Source organism: Eubalaena glacialis, chromosome X (genome assembly GCF_028564815.1).
Source record: "Eubalaena glacialis isolate mEubGla1 chromosome X, mEubGla1.1.hap2.+ XY, whole genome shotgun sequence".
Lineage (NCBI taxonomy): Eukaryota > Metazoa > Chordata > Mammalia > Artiodactyla > Balaenidae > Eubalaena > Eubalaena glacialis.
The window spans coordinates 21,374,413-21,399,679 of record NC_083736.1 but is presented as its reverse complement, the minus strand read 5'-3'; the positions used below and the strand labels follow the sequence as shown (position 1 = coordinate 21,399,679).

The window sequence follows — 25,267 nt, the reverse complement described above, 5'->3', positions numbered from 1 at the left end:
TTCACTTTAACCTTAAAGACACACACAGACTGAAAATAAAGGGGTGGAGCTCAATATTAAAAAAACAAACAACCCAATCCAAAAATGGGCAGAAGACCTAAATAGACATTTCTCCAAAGAAGACATACAGATGGCCAAGAAGCACATGAAAAGCTGCTCAACATCACTAATTATTAGAGAAACGCAAATCAAAACTACAATGAGGTATCACCTCACACCAGTTAGAATGGGCATCATCAGAAAATCTACAAACAACAAATGCTGGAGAGGGTGTGGAGAAAAGGGAACCCTCTTGCACTGTTGGTGGGAATGTAAATTGATACAGCCACTATGGAGAACAGTATGGACGTTCCTTAAAAAACTGAAAATAGAATTACCATATGACCCAGCAATCCCACTAATGGGCATATACCCAGAGAAAACCATAATTCAAAAAGACACATGCACCCCAATCTTCATTGCAGCACTATGTACAATAGCCATGTCATGGAAGCAATCTAAATGCCCATCGACAGATGAATGGATAAAGAAGATGTGGTACATATACACCATGGAATATTACTCAGCCATATAAAGAAATGAAATTGGGTCATTTGTAGAGATGTGGATGGATCTAGAGACTCTCATACAGAGTGAAGTAAGTCAGAAAGAGAAAAACAAATATCGTATATTAACGCATATATGTGGAACCTAGAAAAATGGTACAGATGAACCGGTTTGCAGGGCAGAAATAGAGACACAGATGTAGAGAACAAATGTAGGGACACCAAGGGGGGAAAGTGGTGGGGGTGGGGGTGGGGGTGGGGGTGGGGGTGGGGGTGGGGGTGGGGGTGGGGGTGGGGGTGGGATGAACTGGGAGATTGGGATTGACACGTATACACTAATATGTATAAAATAGATAACTAATAAGAACCTGCTGTATAAAAAAAAATTAAAAAATTAAAAAATAATAAAATTTAAAAAAACAAACAAAAAAAAAAGAAAAGAAAGGGGTGGAAAAAGATAATCCAAGCAAATGATATATTTTAAGAAGTCAGGGGTAGGTGTACTTACATGAGACAAAATAGACTTTATAGTAAAAATAGTACAAAGAGACAAAGAATGTCATCATATAATGATAAAGGGGTCAATCCATCAAGAAGATATAATAACTGTAGATATTTATGCATCCAGCATTGGAGCACCCAAATATATAAAGCAGACCTAAATTGAGAAACAGCAATACAATAATAGTTGGGGACTTTAATACCCCACTCTCAACAATGGATAGATCATCCACACAGGGAATCAATAAGGAAACAGTGGATATGAACAACACTGTAGATCAACTGAACCTGAGAGACATATACAGGATATTCTATCCAATAACAGCCGAATATACACTCCTAAGTGCATATGGAACATTTTTTAGAATAGACCATATGTTAGGCCACAAAACAAGTCTAAGCAAATTTAAGAATATTGAAATCATACCAAGTATCTTCTCTGACCACAATGGTATGAAACTAGAAATCAGTAACAGGAAGAAAACTAGAAAATTCACAAATACATGGAAATTAAATACTACTCTCCTGACCCATCAAAGAAGAAATGAAAGGGGAAATAATGTATCTTGAGACAGATGAAAAATGGAAATACTACATACCAAAAATTATGGCATGCACCAAAAGCAATTCTAAGAGGGAAGTTCATAGCAATAAATGCCTACATTAAGAAATAAGAAAAGTCTCAAATAACGTAACTCTATACCTTAAGGAACCAGAAAGAGCAGAACAAACTGAGCCCAAAGTTAGCAGAAGGAAGGAAATAAAGATTAGAGCAGAAACAAATGAGGTGGAGAATAGGAAGACAATAGAAAAGATTAACAACACTTTAACAAAACTAAGAGTTAGTCCTTGGAAAAGATAAACAAGGTTGTCAGACCGTTAGCTAGACCCACCAAGAAACAAAGAGAGAGGACTCAAATCAACAAAATTATAAATGAAAAGGGAGACAGTACCACTGATACCACAGAAATACAAAGGATTATAAGAGGCTACTATGAACAATTTATACACCAACAAACTGGACAACCTAGATTAAATGGACACATTTTTAGAAACATACAACCTAAAAAGACTGAATCAGGAAGAAAGAGAAAATCTGAACAGACCAATTAGTATTAAGGACATTGAATCATTAATCAAAAATCTCCCAATGAAGAAAAGCCCAGGACCAGATGGCTTCACTGGTGAATTTTAGCAAGCATTTAAAGAAGAATTAATGCCAATCCTTCTCAAACTCTTCCCAAAATATTGAGGAGGTGGGAAACTCCCAAACTCGTTTTACAAGGTCAGCATTACCCTCATACCAAAGCCAGAAAAGGACACTCTCAGAAAAGAAAACCGTAGGCCAATATCCCTTATGAATATAGATGCAAAAATTCTCAGTAAAATACTAGCAAACTGAATTCAGCAGCACATTAAAAAGATCTTTCGCCATGACCAAGTGGGATTTATCCCTGAGATGCAAGGATAGTTCAGACACAAATCCATCAATGTGATGCATCAATTAATAGAATGAAAGGAAAAAAATCATATGATCATCCCTACAGATGCAGAAAAAGCCTTTGACAAAATTTAACAACTATTTATGACAGTTGTTAAAAACTACAAACTAGGTATAGAAGGAACATACCACAACATAGTAAAGGCCATATATGACAATCCCACAGCTAACATCATACTCAATTGTGAAAGGTTAAAAACCTGTCCTCTAAAATCAGGAACAAGGCAAGGCTGCCCACTCTCACCACTCCTATTCAACATAGTACTCAAAGTCCTAGCCAGAGCAATCAGGCAAGAAAAAGATATAAAAGGCATTAGGATTGGAAAGGAAGAAGTAAAATAGTCTCTATTTGCATATGACATGATTTTATACATAGAAAATTCTAGGGACTCCATCAGTAAACTGCTAGATCTAATCAATTCAGTAAAGTTGCAGGATACAAAATTAACATACAAAAATCAGTAGCATTTCTGTACACTGATAATGAATTATATGAAAAAGAGACTTAAATTATCCCATTTACAGTAGCATCAAAAAGAATAGAATACTTAATTTAACCAAGGAGGTGAAAGATCTCTGCACTGAAAGCTACAAGACATTGAAGAGAGAAATCCAAGAAGACACCAATAACTGGAAAGATATCCCATGCACATGGATTGAGAGAATTGTTAAAATGTCCATACTACCTAAAGCCATCTATAGATTCAATGCAATTCCTATCAAGATTCTAATGGCACTTTTTTTTTCAGAAATAGAAAAAAAGTCCTAAAATTTATATGGAACCACAAAAGACCCCACCTGGACAGCCAAAACAATCTTGAGAAAGAAGAACAAAGTGGGAGGCATCACACTTCTTGCTTTCAAGCTATACTATAAAGCTGTAGTAATCAAAACAGTATGACAGTGGCATAATAACAGACACATAGACCAACAAAACAGAATTGAGAGCCCAGGAGTAAACCCATGCAAGGGAGCCAAAAATGCTCAATAGAGAAAAGACAGTATCTTCAATAAATGGTGCTAGAAAATTGGACATTTACATGGAAAAGAATGAAAGTAGACCCCTATCTTACACCACCCACAAAAATTAACTTGAAATAGATTAAAGATTTCAATGTGAGATCACAATCCATAAAATTCCCAGTAGAAAATATCACAGCAAAACTCCTTGACATGGGTCTTGGCAATGATTTTTTGGATATGACACCTAAGGCACAAGCAACAAAATAAATGAGACTACATCAAACTGAAAAATTTTGCATGGCAAAAGAAACCACCTACAAAATTAAAAGACAGCCTACGGAAAGGGAAAAAATATTTACAAACCATGTATCTGATAAGGAATTAACATCCAAAATATATAAAGATCTCATAAAGTTGAATAGCAAAAAACCAAGTAATCCAATTTAAAAATGGGCAAAGGACCTGAATAGACATTTTTCCAAAGAAGATATACCAATGGTTAACAAGTACATGAAAAGATGTTCAACACCACTAAATCAACAGGGAAATGCAGATCAAAACCACAATGAGATATTATCTCACACCTGTTAGAGTGTGAGCAATAAAAAGACAAGAGATAACAAAAGCTGGCAAGTATGTAGAGAAAAGGGAACGCTTGTGCACTGTTGGTGGGATTGTCAACTGGTACAACCAATATGGAAACATAATGAAGGTTCCTCAAAAAATTCAAAATATGATCCAGAATTTCCACTTGTGGGAATACAGTTGACCCTTGAACAGGTTTGAACTGCATGGGTCCACTTATACTTGGATTTTTTTCAGTATTAAATACTAAGGTACTACATGATCTACAGTTGGTTGAATCCACAGATGTAGAACTGTGAATGCAGAGGGCCAGCTCCAATGTTTTACACCGATTTTTCGACAGCACAGAGGGTCAGCATCCATAACCCCCCCATTGTTCAAGGGTCAACTATTATATCTGAAGGAAATGAAAACACTGTGTTGAAGAGATAACTGCACCCCCGTGTTCATAGCAGCATTATTTGTAATAATGAAGACATGGAAACAACCTAAGTGTCTGTCAATGGATGAATGGATAAAGTTGTGGTTTATACACACACACACACACACACACACACACACACACACAATGGATTATTACTCATCCATATAAAAGGAGGAAATCCCACCATTTGTGATAACACGGATGGTCCTTGAGGGCATTATGCCAAGTGAAAGAAGTCAGAGAAAGACAAATACTGTATGATTTCACTGACAGATTGTGTTTACCAGAGGTAGGGAGTATGGGGAGGGGAAATTGCACGAAGGGGGTCAAAAGGTACAAATTTCCAGTTATAAGATAAGTAAGTACTAGGGATATAATGTACAACATGATCACCATAGTTAACATTGCTGTATGGTATATATGCAGGTTTTGAGAGTACATCCTAAGCGTTCTCATCACAAGGAAAAAAAAATTTGTATCCATATGAGATGATGGATGTTAACTAACCTTATTGTAGTAATCATTTCACGATTTAAGTGAAATCATTACGCTGTACACCTTAAACGTATATAGTTTAAGAGAAGAACCAGAAAGAAGTCCAATTGTTCATACAATTGAATTGTATGTTCATACAATTGAATTGTATGTCAATTCTATCTCAAAACTGGAAAAACTTTTAAAAGGTTGGGAAGATGAAAAATATCTTTAGCAATCTGATATATTAAAAAAGGTATCTCACATCAATCACTTTGCGTTAGTTTATTAGTGATGCCAAACATTTTTTAGAGTTCATTTATAAGTCTTTTGTGAGTTACCTGTATGTGCCAAATGCTCGTTATCTTCTTTTTGGTTTCTAAGCTCTGTTTATATACTAAAATGCTTAATTTGTATTTAAATGTTGCAAAAATTTCCCCCTTTTTTTCATTTGCCTTGTACCTTATTTCATAGTGTTTTTTTTTTTTTTTGAGGTACAGAAGTCTTAAATTTTTTATATAGCCAAACATCAATCTTTTTTTTAATGGTTTCTTTTTTTGCTTTTATGCTCATACCCAAAGGTATTTCTACATCAGCAATCTTACCATACCCCTCTCTTGATTAAAATCTTCCAGAGGCTCTTCAGGAGAAATCCATCCTCCTCCTGGTGCTCCAGCCTCAACTACTGTCACCCTATAGGCACTTGGGGTCCAGTCAGGCCAAGCAGTTATGCTTAGCCCTGTCTACTTAGCACCTTCTGTTTGGAAAGCCAGTCCTCATCCAGCCCCATGGGCTCACCACCCATCTCCACCCCATCTTCCCGCATGTCACTGAAGCCCCAGCTTGGATATGACCACAAACTTTATCCTTTTCTTCCCTCCATGCCCCTCCTCACCCAGGTAACTCCACTCCAGCCCCCATGGTCTCCTTGCTTGTCCTCGGACGTGCACTGCGTGCTCCCTTCTCGGAGTTCTGTCTGCAACGTGCTTCCCCCGATTGCCATTCACGTGGTCCCCTCCTCACCTCTTTCAGGTCTCTGCTCTGAAAGAGCAGCATCTTCTCAGTGAGGCCTTCCCTGAGCGCCCTACTGACCTTTGCAGCCCACCTGTCTCCCCGGCGCACACCCCAATCTGCTAACCTCTCTCGTTTTAGTTTTCTCTCAGACCATAGTTCCATCTGACACACCTCATATTTTGTTTGTTTATTGTGTGATTCCTCCCTCATATCCATGAGGATAGGGAGTTTTGTTTTATTTCCTGCTGCACTTCGAAGTACCGAGGACATTGCCATTTGCCTGGCACAGCATAGACAGCAGTTCGATTTGGAGATGGAGGAAAAGGCGGTAAGAAGGGATGAGTCCCAAGAACCAGCCGGGAGGATAATCTGATGTGGCAGCATCTTCCTGCCCCAGAATCTCACTCAGCCCCTCCCCAGAGATAGTCTGGGGAACGTGGGCTGGCATGCGAGCCTGCGTTTGTGCGTGCAGGTATTAGAGCAGCGGCTGTCCTTCCTGCCTTGTTTGTCTCCCTACCGCCTCAGAAGGCTCCTTTAACAGACGCCTTCTCTCCCTTCTCTCTCTAGAAGCAGATGTTCCAGGAGAGGAGTAGCCGGATGCTGCAGGCCTTGTCCCCGAAGCAGAGCCCTGTGAGCAGCCCCACCAGGAGCCGGTCCCCTTCACGCTCCCCGTCGCCCACCTTCTCGTGGCTCCCGAACAAAAGCTCACCCCCCTCCTCACCCAAAGCAGCCTCAGCCTCCGTCAGCAGCATGAGCGAGGGGGATGAGGATGAGAAGTAAAGGCTGCTGGCAGACAAGGGCCACGCCACACAGGCTGGGGGGAGGGCGGGGGCACGGGGGATGCCTGAGTGGTGTGGGAAGGGAAGCAGTCGCAGGAGCTGCAGCTCAGCCAGGAGACCCTGAGCTCTGCTAAGGGAAGGCCTTGAGACCAGCTCTCCCTCAGTCTCCACTCAGCCTAAGACTTGGGCTCTGCATGGAGGTTTCCCGCCGGACAACCTATACAAACCTTCTTAGCATCATCTAGAACCACTCTACTTTAACCTTGCTAAGGAAAGATGCAGAGCACCCCCGGGAGACTTGCACTGAGTGGGGTGCCTTCTGCTTTGGTCCTTACACTGACCCCCACCAAGTATACCACCTGTGGAAGCGGCTGTTCCCTCAATCTACTACTTCCAGCTCCTAAGGGCCCTGCACGTTGCCTCCTACCACCCGAGCTCTGCCAGAATAATGTTTCCAGTAGAGGTGGCAAAGTGCTTCTGAAATAGTCAAGCTACAAATGCCAACCTTCTCAGTTTAGCCACGAGACCTGATGTTGCAACACATCAATTCTTTCCAGTTCCAGGAACGTGGCGTCTAGACCAAGCCTTGCTTTAGGCTACATGTATCAAAGGTCACCTAGTGTGAACCTCAACTTCTTATTCCAAGGACAGTTTTGTCAAGGAGAACGCCACCTAAGGTGTAATGTCTCCTGGTTGTACTCTTTCATCATTGGTTTGACTTCATTGTTTTCCAGAAACTACCTTAATCTGTGGGAAATGCAACAAAACAGAACATCATATATATACATACATATATATATATGTGTGTATGTATATAAAGGAGCCGCTTTGCTTTGGCTCCAAGTTTAGCAGATGGTAGATGTTTCCTGAAGCTTCTCCTTCAAGGATGCTATTATGGAATGGCTTTTCCCATTTCTGACCAGTTAACAGTTTCATAGACCTCAAGTAACGGTTTGATGTACCAAACCACATAGTATACCAATAGGGGGTGCTACCTGCACGTATCTGTTCTATGTATGCTCCCAATACGCCATCCAGGGTGTGTACCATATGCAATATGAATCTATGGTGGTGGCATTTTACATTATCCCCCTCTCCTGCTCTCACCCTAATACCCTGCTGAAACCCTTGGTCTTAAGAACTACCTGGTTCCCTTGTGACTTGGGCACTTTGTCAAAAGCTCATCCTGCATTCCTGTAGAAGTGTCCCAGCCACGAAATCAGCATGTTGTGCTCGCAGCCTCCCGTCATCTTTTTGGGTAGAGGAAGGCTCTGAATAGTCTCGCCGAGCAAGGTGGGAACCTCAGCATCTGGACGTTCCAGGTAGTCCTGTAATTACCCACCTCCCCGGCCCTAGGTTTCAAATGGGATGAAGACGCTAAGCATGCCTGCTGAGTTGTCTGAAGTTGCTGTTCCCTAAGCACAGGTAGAAATGAGCAGGTAGAGGCAAGATGTAGAACCACACTCTTGGGTAGAAGAGGCATCGCCTGGCTGTCCCAGTTAAGCCAGAGGCCCAACACAGCAACTTGCGGACAGAGCCCGGCATCTCGTGTGACAGAAACTCTCCCTTTCAGAGACCCTGGGAAACAGCCTTCTGGGTGACAAGTGGGGCAACCAGTGAAGGACGGTGGCATGTCTTTCCCCCTCGTGTTGGGGTTGAACTACCTCCCTACCCACCTGGAGATAAGTGGTGTTTTTTGGGAAGCAAAACCGTGAGGCTAAGCTGGCTGGGGACCCCCTTGTTCTGGGCACTTCCTCCAGAACTGTGTCGAACACTCACGGGACAGAGAGCTGGTGGGAACATGGCGCGTGCGAAGAAAACTTGTTGCCGTCAAGGCCCAGAGCACTGCTCTGCTGAGAGGGGCAAAGGCCCCGCTCCTCCACTGGGCCCGTTTGGTCTCTCTCCCGTCATGTACCCAGGGCACACTGGGCATGTATGCCCACCATCTCCTGAGCGGTGACAGGGTGAGGAGGCCCGCTGGGCAAGGCAAGGCAGTGAGAACAAGGGAAGAGAAAAGGAGAAAGAGGGGCCTGGAGAAAGGCAAGAAGGTTAAAGAAAATCTGCGCGCTCAAACCATTTCAGGGCCTCCCTTTGTAGGGGAAACTCTCTTGGGAATGCCTTTTATGGGCTTTTGCCACGGCCCAGAGCAGATAAATCCACTTGTACCTAATTCCTGCTCTGGAGCAAATAGCTTGGAATTGATGTATCGGGCAGATTCTAAGTTTTCAGGCCTCACACACCACACTGACAGGTGCCGCTTACATGACTCATCAGATTCAGTGCCATCCTAGCTGCCAATTATGGGAAATGACCAATGCCTGGGATATCCCAGGGATGGGCCGTAACAACCCACAGGTGGGTTCTAAGTCTCACCCTCTGTCCCCCTCCTGACCTGTAACAATACCTCCCCACCCTAAGGCTACGAGATTACTGAGAAGGAATGAGGAGATTCTGCAACCCAACTTTTGATGCTTCCTGGCCACCAGTTTGTCCCTGCCCCTCCTCCCCTGCTTGGGACGAGATGGGGTGGCTCTTTGTTTGGGCCGACCAGTCAACAGTAATGGGCAAGAGTGCGTTAAGGCTGGAATGAGAGACGTACAAAGTGTGACACAAGCTTGGAGAGGTAAGCAGGAATGACAAAAAGCAAGGAAAGGTTCTTTTGCCCTAGACAGGGAAGGAAGCTTCGGACTGAGGGCTGGAGAAGAGCAATTTAGGTCATGGAAGGAGGCAGGTTACATGAAGATGGGCGGGAGGGGGAGCGTAGTTCCTTTCCGCTCCCTTACAAGTGTCACTCACTCCCTAACAGGTAAAGGAGGCAGGCTTTCTTTCACAGATACCCAAGGTTAGTGGGTACCTGTGCAGGATGTGGGTTCCCGTCCCCCCACCCCGTCCAGCTTCCCCATTTCAGCCCTTCTCCATTAGCTGCCACATCTTCCTCCTGGGGACCCTGAAATCAAATGTTCACCAGCTAAAAACATGGGGCAACTGTAATGTCATAGTCACATTGAATGGCCCGTCTCTGGCAAGCCAACTCCCGTGGGCCAGGACTTTACAAAAGGCAAAGGAAACCAGCCTCAAGAGGAGTGATCCCAAGACCTAAGTCTGCCTTCTGACCTGCTCTGCGGGGAATGAGACACAGCTGCGGGATGGCCAGCTTGCTCCATGCCTTAGGCTGGAGTTACTGAGAGTCCGTCCTTGGATGGAGGGACGGAAGAGCGTGGATTCGTTCTCTCCATCTTCGGGACTTAGCACCCAGGCATACCCAGGGAGAGATTGCGAGAGGGCGACCTACACTCAGCTGACTCAGATGAGCCCGAAGGGAGCAGAGATATTCCTGTTCCTCAGGCATCCGTTCAGCACTAGTCTTGGCCATCAGATTTTTCTTTTTTTAAAAAAACAGAATGAGCTCATGAGGTGTTTGCAACTTCTACTTTCTCTCTAGACTTGAGTTTTTTGTTGTGTCCCTGCAACGTGTCCCGGGACAAAGCCATAAGAAGATCATACATACTTAAGACTATGCTGTACACGTGAGACAAGAAGACGACGACTCGTCTGGGTTAAAGCCCGACCTTATGCCCAAGCATTTGCTCTGGTGCTGAATAACGCGAACTTCCGGAATCAGCCCCACCTCTCCCCACCCCGTCCTACCCCTGCACATCCCCCTCCCCGCTCCAGACCCACTCCTGCTCCCCAACGGGACACGGCATTGCCAACTTGTTTATAAATAAAGGGATGCAGAATTGCACTTTTGCCTACTGTGTTTCTTAAAAGCGTGGTGCTGTGCGTTCCTACTCATGAGCTCCGGCGCAATATGGAAGAGTGCAGGTGTGGCCGCTGTCCTGCCTCCGCCCAGCTGGGCCCCAGCCCTTCAGAATGATGGGTCTGCGTGCCTTGCAGCACGGGGCCAAGCCTGGAGTTGCCAGCCAGCTCACGCCTGACATGGAAACGACCTAAAGGTCCATCAGCAGAGGAGTGGATAAAGAAGATGTGGTACATATATACAAAGGAATACTACTCAGCCATAAAAAAAGTGAAATAATGCCATTTGCAGCAACATGGATGCAACTAGAGATTATCATACGAAGTCAGTCAGAGAGACAAATACCATATGACATCACTGATATGTGGAATCTAAACTGACACAAATGAACCCGTCTACTAAACAAACAGACTCATGGACATAGAGAACAGACTTGTGGTTGCCAAGGGGGCGGGGGGGTGAGGGAGGGACGGAAGGGGAGTTTGGGGTTAGTAGATGGATTCAACAACAAGGTCCTACTGTATAGCACAGGGAACTATATCCAATCTCCTGGGATAAACCATAATGGAAAAGAATACAAAAGAATGTATATGTGTGTATAACCGAGTCAAGTTGCTGTACAGCAGAAATTAGCACAACATTGTAAATCAACTATACTTCAATTTAAAAAAAAAAAAGGCTGCTTAGGAGCACTCACCTGGAGGGGAGGTCACGGAGGGAGCCCGGCCAGGACCCTGAGTTGTACGCTCCACCGCCAACTTGCTTTCTGACCTCGGCCGAACCACTTCACTTCTCAGACCTCAGCGTCTGCTTTTGTAAAATGAAGGGGTTGAAGGAAATTGTTTCTGAGGTCTCCTTTGACTGTAAAAGTCTCTGAATTTATGAGGCAGCCTGCGTTGTTCCTAAGCTTCTCCAGCTACGATGCTGTCACTGAGCCACCATGAGGAAGTGCTTACCCTTCACTGGGAAGCTGGAGACCTGGCCTGGGGCCTCCACAACCGACAGCATCAGTGCCGCATTCATGCCCGCAGCCTCCGCAGGCTCTTGGGTTCCACCCACCCTTCTTATCTAGCTGCCTGGCGGCATGCTTTTCACCTGGACTTAAACATTGGGGCGTGGCCATTTCCACCACTTCTCCGTCTTTGGGGAAAAGCTCCTTTGGTCAGCTGGAAGCAGATAGATGGGGGTGGAGGCTCTCAATCAGGATTCCAGATGTCAACAATTAAGGCAGATTGATGTTCGTGCCCTCCATGAGCATCGTGCTCATGCCCGCCACTAGCCGAATTTAGGAGCTTCTATTAACTCCATCTGGAGAGGTTTAGCTCTTTGAAACGACAACAGTTTTAACATTAGCCTAGATTCTAGAAGAAATAGAACCAGGCCTGCAGGCAGCAAGGGAATTCATTTAAAAATAGAATACCTATCGTTCACAGACCACATTACTTGGCTTTTGCCATACAGATCAAACACATTCTCGACAGGCTGTATTTAGAGTCAGTTACAGGTTTCCTCTTCACTTTCCATGATACCTCAGAAATGTTCTCAAGGGAAAATCAGTTCTAAGGCATGACAAAACTCATGTTTAAGAACTCTGATATTTGCCCCAAAGAGAATGAGCCTTTGTTAACAAACCCCTAGGATTAAAAGGTACGCTATCAAAAATGTTTACACACACACACACACACACAGTCCTCTTGTATTGAAGTCCTCACAGCTTATTGGAGTTGAATGTTTAAACAACTTCTCCAGGTATTCAGCAGAGGCTATTAGATAAAAAGACTCCTACAGAGATGCTTTTCAGACAAAGAGGGACAGTTCATTAGCACCAAGTGTATACCCAGTGATCAAACTCTTCACGAAACCATCAAGTAAAATCCTGAAAATAAAGAACCAGTGAAACCTGAAATATCATTAAGAGCATAAACATCCACAGGTGCTAATTGATCTTTACATTAGGCCCTGTACTACCATAACTTATATTCTAGAAAAAAACCACCACACTGGTTGAATGTCAGCTGCAGTTGACCACATGTGGGAAACTTGAGGAGAAATGTTCAGAGTAGGGTTGACTTGTCTCCTGTAAGCAATTTTTATTCTCCTTACCTTTGTTATCTTTCTTGGGGGGCAGGGAAAGGAATTAATCTGCAAGGGTACTGTACTCTATTCATAAAAGCTGAGTTCTGATGGAGGGATTAGACATAACTAAAATATTTGATACATAATCTTCCATTTTAAAAGAATTATTGAATCCATACCTGAAAGAGCTGGGATACTTTACCTCTTCCACAGGGACCTTTTCAACTTCTTATACTTGCAAATGAACTTGTCGCTCTAAAATTTCCAAGTTCAAAGAAAACCTGTCATCTTCTGCCACGCACGTGGCAGGACATGACTCATTACATAGCTTGAGGCGATAACCAGACTTTCTTGTCTGATAATCACGTGCCACTGGACGGATGTTGGCAAGATGCCATTTACTGGTCTTACCATACAAACTGACATTGACACAGAGTCATTGATTCTTTTTCCATTTTTTCCCATATCTGGTACCCAGGGATTAACAATAAAGTAGTTGAAGAGGTGTGTGTGTTAGTTTCCTATTGCTGTAACAAATTCAGTGGCTTAAAACAACACAGGTGTGTTATTTTACAGTTCTGGAGGTCAGAAGTCCAAAATGGGTCTTACTGGACTAAAATTAAGGTGTTGGCAGGGCTGCATTCCTGTCTGGAGGCTCTAGGGGAGAATCCATTTTCTTGCATTTTCTAGCCTGCCTTCCTTAACTCGTGGCCCCCTTCCATCTTCAAAGCCAGCAATGGCCAGTCCAATCTTTCTCACATCACATCACTGTGACACTCCTTCTGCCTCTCTCCTCTATGTATGAGGGCCCTTATGATTACATTGGGCCCACTAGGATAATCCAGGACACGCTTCCTATTTTAAGGTCATCAGCAACTTTAATTCCTTCTTGCCATGTAATAAAACACATTCCCAGGTTCTAAGGATTGGGACGTGAACATCTTTGGGGGGCCATAATTCTATGACTGAAGACAATGGTCATAAACCCTTGAACCTTTTTCCAGATCCTAACAGAGTTGAGGAGCAGTAATCCTCATGCAGAGAGATTCGTGTTCCTCTTTCTAACATTCCTACATCTACTCGTGATGGACCCCTTAAATGTTTCTCTTGAGTCTTGACATCCACAAGAGAAGCATGAAATAGGTATAATGGGAGATGTTGGACCCAAATGAACAGGCTAATTGGTCCATGAGGAAAGGAGGGGATGGGTCCTCAACTTATGAACATGGAGCTGTGGCTGGTAGAGAAGGAAGTTTAAGAGCTTCCCTCCCTGTTCTCTGTACATATCCTCCAATTCATATTTGGCTATACCAAGAAGACAAGAAGTGAAAGGGTAGCTAACCAAAGTCTTTGATCGCTGGACACATTCTTGCTGAAATAAGCCAGGGAATACAGTTTCTGGCTATCAGGCAGAATCTGTTTCCTACCTATGCTCCCCCTGGTTTGTTTTTGGTTTTGTTTTTCTGGTCATTGGAGGTTGACCACAGCCAGTTTAAGCTGGGACTCACTTCCAGCCATCCAGTATCAAGGTACGCCATGCTCCTTTCTAGAGTAACTTATTTTTCCATGGTTGCCTTTGATCTGCATTTTAACTTAAGGTCTCACATACATTCCTGTCTGAGGCATTCAGTAAACATTTACGTGAGCTCGTAGGTGCTGGAGATATAAAGACGAAAGAGGACACAATCCCTCCCCCCACCCCAATTTCAGTTCAGTAACTTGACTCTCAATTCTGACCTCTGACTGGCCCAGCCTCTGGCTTTACTGAGCTCCTGATGAACAGTCCATGTTTCGGACTGTGCCAAATAGAATTTGACAATGATTTGACTAACTTACTAATTTCATTTTTTTTTTTTTTCACTCATCTCTTTAGGGTGGAGTACTCTAAATTTCCCAGAGTGCTAAGAAAGATTGCTAACTCCTACTCAGAATAGGGGAAAATAGAAAAAAAAAATAGATTCGTAAAAGTAGATTTTCTATTTATGAGAAACCACTTGTTGTGAATGCTGAACGGGGGAGGCTGGTGACGTCACCCCTCAGCTGGCCCGTGAATAGGAAGACTCTGGGCGAGTTACCTAAGTCACAAGGTGTCAGCACACTCTTTCCTTAAAGGCCTTACCAAACAGGTGTGGGCCCTGGCCTGGAATGAACTCTATTTGAACAGAGCTGTTCTATGGACGAGATGGTCATTCGATGTCTCACCTTAGATTCTTTGATTGCAGGGTGGCTGACGGACTTCTCCCAGAATAATGGGGCAGAATTTGCTTTCATAAACTATTATTTTGTTACCAGTCGAAGCCCTAGAAAGAGAGCAGTTTTCATGTAAGAAGCTCGTTCCAGTGATTGTGCTAAGCTGACAATAATTATCTCTAACTTTAGAAATAATGCCACTATTATATTAAGCTATTACTAAGGAACTGTTGAACGCTTTTGCATCCATCACTGTTGTTGAAATCATTAACATGTTTATTTTGTTTGAGCACTAGCAAATTCTGTTTGGACAAGAATGCCAGAAAACAGTAAGAGTAGCATTAGCTTAGAGTTTCTTGCACAGAAGGAAAGAGCAAAGCTGCTCAGTTGTCCGAAATCCAAATCGACAAGGCCTTTTCTCTCTTTTAAGTATTTCCCAATTACCTGTTAAATAGAACATCAATGACCCTAAGCCTGCTCTATGCCAGGGAGACAGGATTTGCTGCTGCCAGCATTTTAGCCACTCTCAGAGGCTGGTCTGTGGTTTGCACTTGATCAGTGGTTTTTCAAACCTGTCACGTTAGAATCTCTTAGGGAACTCTTTAAAAAAGACTTCTCAGACACCATCTGACGGAGTGGATCTGAAATGGGCCCCAGGACTTGGAGATTCCAATGTGGCCAGGTTGAGACCCTCCAGGCTATAGTCAATACTTCAATTCAGAGAACAAAGTGAGCCTCTGAGAGAACTGGATTCAAAGAGGGTGACAATCAATGCCTTTTGTAGCAAACATGAGAAGTGACGTGCCAAGCAGCTAGGACAGGCAAAGGTCGAGGTATCATCTTGTTATTTTCTTATCCAAAGAGAGACTCTTATGTTGATGAAAGTGTCATCAGTAGGCAGAGGACAAAGGATTCATTTTAAGACCAACATTTAGAAATGACAAGGGTACTGTCAAGCACCCGACCCAATGACTGGTGAAAATGGGTACTCGATGTTAATTTTAAAAAATGCAACAGCGTGTAATGGCTGTACATAGCTGCACTGTCCAGTATGGTCGCCACTAGCCACAGGTGGCTATTTGAATTTAAATGAATACCAATTAAAAATTCAGTTCCTCAGTTGAACTAGCCACATTTTAAGCATACAGGTGGCTAGTGGTGGCCATATTGGACAGCAAAGCTAGAGAACATGCCTGTCATCACAGAGTTCTAGTGGTGGACAGCGGTCTGCAGCAATCCTTCCCAGAGGCAGCCCCTCCTATGTGATGCTTTATAATTTATGCATGTGATCAAAGAGTACGTCTCTGTTACTATGAAGTGAACATCTGAAAGCATCAGCAGATAATCATTTGTAAACATGCATTGTTAAGCCATTGGAAAGAATTCTGAAATGAGGACAAGGAAGTAAAAACGGACACTACAGTGCAATGCTCTTCAGCAGCTTCATGGAACCACAGACTCTTGAGTGAGGGTCTCTTTGTGAGTCTAAACCATACTTACTTCCTGAATTTCAAACAGGGCAGGAGTGGCTGCTACAAGAATGCTCTTCCCCAGATGTGAATGATGCGTTAGCACAGTGACTTCTGGATGGACGATTTAAGAATTCTAACTAAAACCACTGTCACTTTCAAGAGTCAGTGGTTTGGTATTCTTTGGGCAAGATACAGCACAACATGAAAGCAGCTGATTAATAATTGCTTCACATTTTCGGTTTTAAAGAGAGCCCTGTAACATCAGACCTGGAAAGAACCTTGGAATCATGCAGTCCAACTCCCTAATTTAATAGATGAAGATACTAAAGCACAGTTAACAGGGAGCTGGTAGGGGAACCAAGGCAAACATGCTGATTTCCTGACATTAACACTCCCCAAGAATCATCCAAACCCGAGGTTCTTGCCTCAAACTTTCTAGAAGTTTTTTTAGTGATGAGAACACAGGACAGGCAGTTGTGCGGCTCCCAAATTTGAAAAAAGACACCCATTCATCATTGAAGACTTAGTAAAAGAATGACACATTGGCAAATAACACGAAGACCCCACCTCTTAGTCAGTCAGGAAGTACCTAAGTGCAGCCAAGTGTCTTCGGAGGCACTGGGTTCTGGTGTCAGTGCTGCACCAGCTCCTCAGAAGAGACCATGGAACCAATAGCTCTTTAATTGAAAATGTCAAGTTTTTTATCTTCTGCATATGGCAGCAGTTCCCAACTTACATTTTTAAAAGAATTTCCCTGGGGCATTTGTTAAAATCAAGATTCCTAGGCCTCCACCCCAGAGAATCTGAATCAGAAGAGCTGAGGCAGAGCCCAGGAATCAGCATTTAACCAGCATCTCAGGTAATTCTGGGGTAGGTGGTCCATGGCCAGTCAATCCCAATTTGTCCAGGACAGTCCCAGTTTACATCTGTTGACATGGTTTACAGCATAATTATTAACAGTGCTCTTTCTCACTGTCAAAAGTGTCCTGGCTTGGCCAATATATTGTATGGTCCCCTTTCTCCAATCCCTGGATCATATTATGAAAACTACCGCTATAACGATTCACTGTTAAGCAGTTTATTTTGCCAAAAGGCGAGCTGTATGTTCCCTGCCACAGAGAATCCAAAGAACCTGTCTTTCCTTTGAGTGATCATAAACATTTAAAAAAGTACTCTTGCCCATTCCCAGCAATTTGCAAAGGTGCTTGGTGCTGTTCACGTACTGAATTTCAGAAACCGAGCGAGCAGACGGCGGAGCTTACAGGTGGGATGGATGAGACTACAGACAAGAGCTCAGGAAAAGACCACACTGACGCACAGTGAAACACAACTACCACTTTATTGTTCGATGACTGTAGTACACAATTGTCCATGTGCTCCAGGACTCGTCGGGCTCTGACACACACCAAGGATGGCTCCGCGACTGATCGGGAACATGATCTGAGCCACACACTTCCCCGGTCATGTTTTTCCAACAATCACAAAAACAAAACACTTTTCTCCACGGAACGCGGAGCGACTAATTACCTCAAATCAAAGTCATTCTTCACTTGTAACGGTGTGTAGAAGCCAGGCCACAGAACAGCACAGAACACGAGGGGCCAGGCTTCCCTCTACGAACCACAAGGCAGCTCGTGAACACTGGACACACGCGTACATTTCACTGTAACTAAGCTGACAGCTGCCCAAAGCCAACCAGGTCAGATTTGGACTTAGGGGTACAAACACTGTAATGAACGTTCATTTCATATACACGTTACTCTTCTTCTCTTGTTAAATCAGCTATTGTTCCCAGTTTAGACATTGCTTTTATGAGTTAAGGAGTTATGATGGAAAAAATCAGCCAAGTGACTTTACATTTCAATGCAGCGTTAAATATGTTCACAACGGTATATTTTACTCCACGTTGACTTTTCTTATTTGGTTCAAGCATTTCTTAACTATTCACAACTTGTGTTCTAAATCTGGGAAATATTGAAGTTACAAGCACTCATGTACTTTCGTGAGGATGTGAACTTAGACCAACAGATGGCATGATGAGTATATAAACCTGAAGCAGCAATTACAACCTCAGATGACTTTAACACCAAGGAACTCTGCAGAGATCAGGGTTAGCCAGGATGCTAAAGTGACAGGGTTCACTCTCCTAAAACATGCGTCATGTCGTCCAGGACGGACTCGAGCACAGCCTGGGTTTTTAATCAAAGTGGAGCATTCAGTTCCAGTGCAGCACAGCGAGAGGACAGAATAATAACCAGGAACATGAGAGAAACAATGGAAGAGGCAACAGAGCTCAATTCCTCCGACAATGAATATAGCCAACTTGCATTTTTTAAATACGTAATACTTTATACTTTCTAGATAAACCTTGCCTTGGCTGTCTCTTCAGAGCCAAGATACATTTAGTTCGGTCTAGTCTAAAAAAGAATTTTAAGCATATGCACAACTTATTGGTCAAATTCACATGCCAGCTCTAACAGGAATTTTAAAAGTAAAAAGCAAGATATCAAAGGACTTTACGTGATGCTTTCCCCTGGAAGAGTTACACAGGCAGCTAGAGAAAAAGGGAGCAGATACAGGATCTTGGCAAGCCCCTTCTATTTTAGGTTTTATGCTGGTTATGACAGCCAGGCAAAACCTGCGTCCTGATGGCGATCAGCAAGCGAGGGTGCGAAGCCTGCGATCTTGCCTGGTCCCTCTCCAATGGCCGGTGGTTTTCAGTGTTTTCAGATCCCTACACTTACAGGCTGTAGCTGTAATTATTCTAAAACATTTGTTCTAATTAAACATGGGGAATAGTAACCTCAGCAGTGTTTTAGATAAAGGCACAGGCCAATTCTTAATGTAAATGTAGTGCCTTTTAAAATACTGATTGAGGTTTCCCATGGATATAAAAGTTCAAATGACAAAAGAAGATGGAATTTATAAGAAAGGGGTGCCATGATGTATTATAAATAGCAACATAACATTTTATACTCATCCTGCCTGTTTTCGCCAACTCCTCATCACTCTTGTATATCAAGCATGGCCAAACGGCAAATGCCTTTGACTTCCAATGAGATTTCACTTTTGTCATTGCCTTTTTAATGCCTGGCATATATGAAGAGCCAAAACAGTTAGAACTGAATGTTAAGGTTCTTTTCGTTTTCTCTCAAAAAGAATCTCAAGGTAAGAATATTTTAAAACATTAAGTAGTTCTGTTATCAGTAAGCATTCCATTCTAAATGTGTCATTTTCAACGAATTTGGAAGGCAGAGATGAACTGAAGAGCCATTAAGCCAGTCATAAGTGCCAGGATTAGACATTTCTTCACTTTGCTAACTGCAGGGCGAACATATTGCTTAGAGTACATATGATCTTTGACATCTGTGCTGTTTTGGTCCATTTGCAAAAGTCAGCAGGCCATTCTGAGGTTGGCAAAAGTTAGAATTATTTAATAGAATGTGCTTTTAAGTGAAATTTTATTATCCCACAAGGATTCAAATCCAATGGGAAACAGAATCTTCACTGAAAAGCCAAGAAGCAAAATTATCAACAAAATCAAATTCCAGGATTTCTCTATGAAAATCTCAGAGAAGAGCGATAAAGAGGTCTTTGTATACCTACTAAACAAAGGACTTTTAGGTGTCCTTTTATCACGAAAAAGCCTAGAAGCACATAGAATCTGAGTGCTGATAAGGGCTAAGTTCAAGTTTCTTGGGTAATCTTGTGTTCCTGAGATGACAATACTCTCGAAACTCTAGCTCTAGAAATTCAGACAAGAACTATCAAATCTGAGCACACCAGGATAGACTTTCAGAGATTTTCATGGGGATTCTTATCAAAGGCTATCCCTGAGACATGCAAAGGTAGTGAAAATGTAATTCTCTGAGTACAAAAAAATATAACTTATAAGATCAATTTGATCTCTTCACTTCTCCCTTTAAAGAAATTACTAAAATAAAAAGATTTATCATTATAGTCTAAACTCTTCTGTTCTTTTAAAAAAAAAAATTCGTTTTATTTAGGGAGAGGCCAGGCACGGGCGGGATGCTTTCACATACATTCTCTCTCCCAATACTTCTCTTAAAAGATCACTTCTTTAAAGGTACAGAAATAAAAATAGACTTCTTACAATTATAACAAACTTAGTGGAATCCCAAAATAGTTGCATTTTAAAGAATGCAACTGCAATTCTTCAGTTTTGGAAACTATGTAACATGAAAAAGTTAAGCAAACTTAATGGAATCCTCAAATGATGAGAACTTTTAAAGAATGCAATTACCATTTTGTACTTTTGGAAAATGTGATATGAAAAACAAATCCAAAATACCTCTCTATGTAAATTAAAGCTCAAGACATGGTATTCAAAATTAAAATGATTTACATAATCTACTATACTTTGTTTTTTTTAGTAATTAACCTTCCTGAGGCTGATTTTGTTCTCCTTAGTGTTTGCTTAACTAAAGTGCTTAATAAAATTTCTACAGAATATATTACCCTCTTCATAGATGAATATTATTTTGAACTACAATCTGACAAAAATCTAACTACATTTAATTATGCTTGATTAATCCAAATGTCACTGAGAGATTTATAGAACAGAGAAATATTTTTCAGGTTAAGTTCATCCTCTTTTCCACTGCAAGCTTCCTGGATCCACTGTTACCACAAATCTACTACTCATTTCTCTAACATCAAAAAAAAATCCCACCAAAAATATTGCCAATAGTCCAAACTGGACCGTGGGACTCCAGGCATCAAGCTCTACTGCTTATCCTTTTCAAGAGATGTGCAGACTCCATCAAAGACTGAAGTCACCACTTCAAATTGGGAAGTGAGCCACCCCTGCAGTCAGCAGTGGTGGAGGGAAAAGGATACAGAGACGGGAAGTCAAATACTATTATGGATTTATTAAACACTGCGAGGATACGAATGCGAGATAAGGGGTGGGCTTTCTTTTAATGCAGGCACTTAACTGCATCAGACATTTGTTTGGAGGCTTTCAGTAGTGATGCCCTAAGGTGCTTTCATTTATATGCAAATAAGTCAATTTAAAGGGTGACAAATCGGCTCTACTTATGGGAATAATCCAACTCATCCCCTCTCCTGCTCCACCACTCGGTTCTACCCTCCCTGGGACCAGACAGGCAAGTGTCCTCCCCGGCTTTGCTGCTGCCTCCAAGGGAGCAGGACCACCACCGAGAGCCACCTGTGTCCCAGCATAAGTAGCTGCCCGCGTCCGGCTCCACTGACCCCATCACTGGGATCCTGGGCAAGTCAAGTCCAGGTTTTATAGACAGATGAAAGAAAAGGCAGAAACAATGGTTTCTTAAGGATTCTGTGACCTCAATATTGCTGTCATTTTATTTTCTTCATTTTGGGGGTTGAACACAGCTAATGCCAACCTACAGACTTGAGAGGGACGCCGCCTCGGCTGACCCTTTCCTCCACCTCTCAAACCAGTTCGCAAGCGTTAATGTCCTCCTGACAAGCAGCTCTTTTCACTCCAGCATCATCAGCCAGAAGCTGGAATTGGGAAGATTTGGTTTCAATCATGATTTCTGAAGTTCTACAAAGACACATCTGGAACCTGCTCTGATTGCATTTTCATTACGAGGAAACAGCAGCCCACACCATTCAGTGCAATGTGACGATCAAAGCTGGCTCCTCTCACCTGACCATCGTTCCCCGCAAAGGGCTCAGCCCGCTCCTGGACCCAAAGTCACAGCGCCCCACGGAGCCAGGCCCAGAAGACGGCCTCTCCAGATGCAGACGAACAGATACAAAGGAGACAAGAACTCAGGGCTCACCAATGCTTCCTCGTCCAAGGAACCCACCCGTCCGTGACAATGAAAACAACAGTTACAGGGTTTGGTGCCTCCACCACCACTCGTCCTTTGCAACCCCCTTCCCGCCTTTATTTCTCTCCCAACTGTACTAGAAACTTTCCTTGTTGAGTGTCTCGTCTGACCCCCCAGCCTGAACGTGAGCCCCGCGAGGCCAGGACTCCCGTCTGCTGTCATCACTGCCACGTGCCCAGCACTGGGCATTTCTAGCGCGCTGGAGACCCTCGCTATTATTTAAAGGGAAGAATGAACATGGCTTTCCTTTCCACAACTCCTCTGTCTACCACCTTCACTTCTTCCGTCCCTCATACGTGGACACGTGTTCCATTCTGCACTTCACACCAGGACGGAACCAGGGCCAAGACTCTGACCTGAGGGGAAGGCACTGAGCAAGGCTGTCACTCCTGCTCCTTGATCACTATGCTCGGCTCTGAAGGTGACGAAAGTGTGCCCAGTGGAATACGTTGCCCACTGAGGAAAGGAGGCTTCAATCCTACAAACAGGCGAAATAAAACCCCAATCTGTGATCCCCCTATAAATGCACTTTTGAAATATCAGTTTGTGTGACAGTAGGTCCCAGACCTACAAACCATCTCAAGGTATATTCATGAATATCAGCAATCATCCTGATGAGGACTTAACTCCTTCCTATTTCTTAATGAACCACATTTTAAGATGGGTTGATGAAAAGACAGGTAAGAAAACCTGTGTCACAGTAAAGCTCTCATAGGGTCACCACCCTCCGTTGGGCAGCTCAACTAGCAACCTGTTAGTAAAAAATAGTTTAAACTTCTCTTGATAATTCTGATTATGTGCTAGTTTGAAATATTCCATCATATTTAATTAACTAATAAATCACTGTCAATGGCTGGTAACTTTTTAAGTTCATGAAAATGTCACATGCCCCCTGTTTTCAAACCAGAAGGTACTGATCTCTCTAATCAATGGATCAGGAACCCAAGTTAAAAGTTATCTTTCCACAAAGAACAATAAACAAAAATCCTGTATTAATTAAGTTATTAATGGTGCTTTCCTGCTAGTGATATTGGTTCCATCTGTTGACTAACATATAGCTTATGATTAGGAAGGACATTATCTTCAAAGTCAATGTTTAGGCAGCTGGACGGCTGGGAAGATGGCAGAGTAAATTCATGTTTATATAAGTGCTCCTGCCCTTCAACACATACATCCAAAATCTGAAAAAGAAGCTGTCTATGGGGAAACTAATAAAAGCCACCACCCCATACCGAGGACTCCAGGAGAGTGTCTGACAACCAAGTTGAGGACTAATCAGAGGAGGGTTCTCGAAGTCGTCAAGCAGGCCACAGTTGCTGGGCAGTTGCTGAGAGCGTTCCAAAGGACTCTACCAATCATTTCTTAACTTGGAGAAACAAAGCCTGGTGGCAGTCAGGACAAGCTGAGGGCACACTGCGTGGGCATGTTTCCTGAAGCAAAAACTAGGCGGGGAGGTTGACATCTCAGGTGCGCCGTTCGTGTGCAGGGGAGAGAAACAGTAACTCAGGAGCCAAACACACAAACACTGACTACATATAATCCAGCAGAGCAGAGGAACGAACCCACCACACTCCTGCTGGGGCGACATCTAATGGACATGGGGAAACTCGAGGGCAATCCTCTCCCCCATTGGGACCCAGCCCCCCCAGGGCGAAGGATTCAACAGTGTCCACGGAAGGCACTCCAAGGAGGCTTTGCTTCACTCCTCCTTCCCCCGCGTCCAGATAGCAGAATGGAAAACAAAGACAGCCTCTGCCATTACATTCCATCAATATCCAGCCTTACAGTTCAGGGGCGCAGGTGATCAAATGCTTCTCACTTGAAAAAGGAGGAGTCAAGGAGGATTTATCCACACTCTTCTCGGCAGATAGAAATGGTCCCATGCAAAGACCAACAAATAAGCAGAAAAAAGCCATCACGATACTTCTGCAACAAGAAAAAAGCAAAACAACACAAAAGGAATGAAAGAAGCAAAAGATAGATAAACACACTCTGGAAATAGAATCATTTCAGAAACCACAAAAAACAGAGTTCAGCTTCCCAAGAAACGAAATAAGGAGTCAAAGAGGACAACACAATGAGAGAAAAAGCTGGCAGAGCTAAGGAAAGACACAGAGGGGAAAAAAAATAAAACTGTAGCAGAAGTGAAAGCCACATGGCAAGCATTGGGGCCCAGAATCAATACCACAGAAAACAGAATCAGTGAAATGGGAGGTTAAGACCTGAGGAAAAAATCACACAGCAGGAAGAAAGACAAGGAGACCAAAAGCAATCAAAGGAAAGATAAATGTGAAGGACAGAGAACAGAGAGCCAATATAGGGGCAGATTGTTGAACAAGAGAGCCAATAAACCGGTAAGAAACGCAGAAAGGCCCGAATGTCAATGTCTGATGCTCACTGAGTACCAGAAAAAGCCAACAGATAACTGTTGGCCCCAAGATACACTCAAATGAAGTTACTGCATTTCAAGGATAAACGAGAAATCACAAGTACTCAGGGCAAACAAGCAGTTCATCTACAAAAGGGGAAGAAAAATCTGTCTGGACTCAGCCCTCTCAGAACCACCACACACTAGAAGACAATAGAGTGATGTCTCCAGAGAACTGAGGGGAAAAAGACGTGATCCAAGAATCTGAGAGACAGCCAAGTTACTGTTCATAAAAGACGGCAACAGAAAGGCATCTGTAACTATGCGAGAAAATCCAACTGAAACTGTAATCCAGTCCACCAAGAGATAAAAGCGTCGACTCTCGAATGTGGAGTTATTGTATGAGAAGGCTGGCAGCGAGCACTGACTTCATTCAAACATAGAATTAAGTCTAAATAACTCCAGTAATTACCTACAGTTATACACTTTAAAGTCGGCTGCCTTTCTAGGTAACAGCCGCCAAATCCATTCGATTATCTCCACTAACTATGCCAAAATGAAAACACACAAAAGAAAACCTTTCCTGAATGAAATTCTCTGACACTACAGAAAAATTTTGGTTTATATCTTACCCTTGAGGGTTAATATACCCAAGAAACTCCTCAAAAAAGAGATAATGCTAATTACCTGGTGCATCGCTGAGAGCATGGACCTAGGAACAAGAAGACCCAACTACTCACTTTGGTTCTTCCATGCCACCGTGGCAAACCAC

At 43.0% G+C, this 25,267-nt stretch overlaps 1 protein-coding gene across 1 annotated transcript in view; it reads left to right on the top strand.

Annotated features, from left to right (window-relative positions):
* The window catches only part of PCYT1B (phosphate cytidylyltransferase 1B, choline), a 142,375-nt gene extending 135,588 nt beyond the window's left edge, over positions 1-6,787 (top strand). The window contains exon 8 of the mRNA XM_061178834.1: positions 6,575-6,787. Within this exon, the coding sequence (XP_061034817.1) occupies positions 6,575-6,787 (213 nt within the window). The remainder of the gene's footprint in view (positions 1-6,574) is intronic.
* The last annotated feature ends 18,480 nt before the right edge of the window (positions 6,788-25,267 follow it).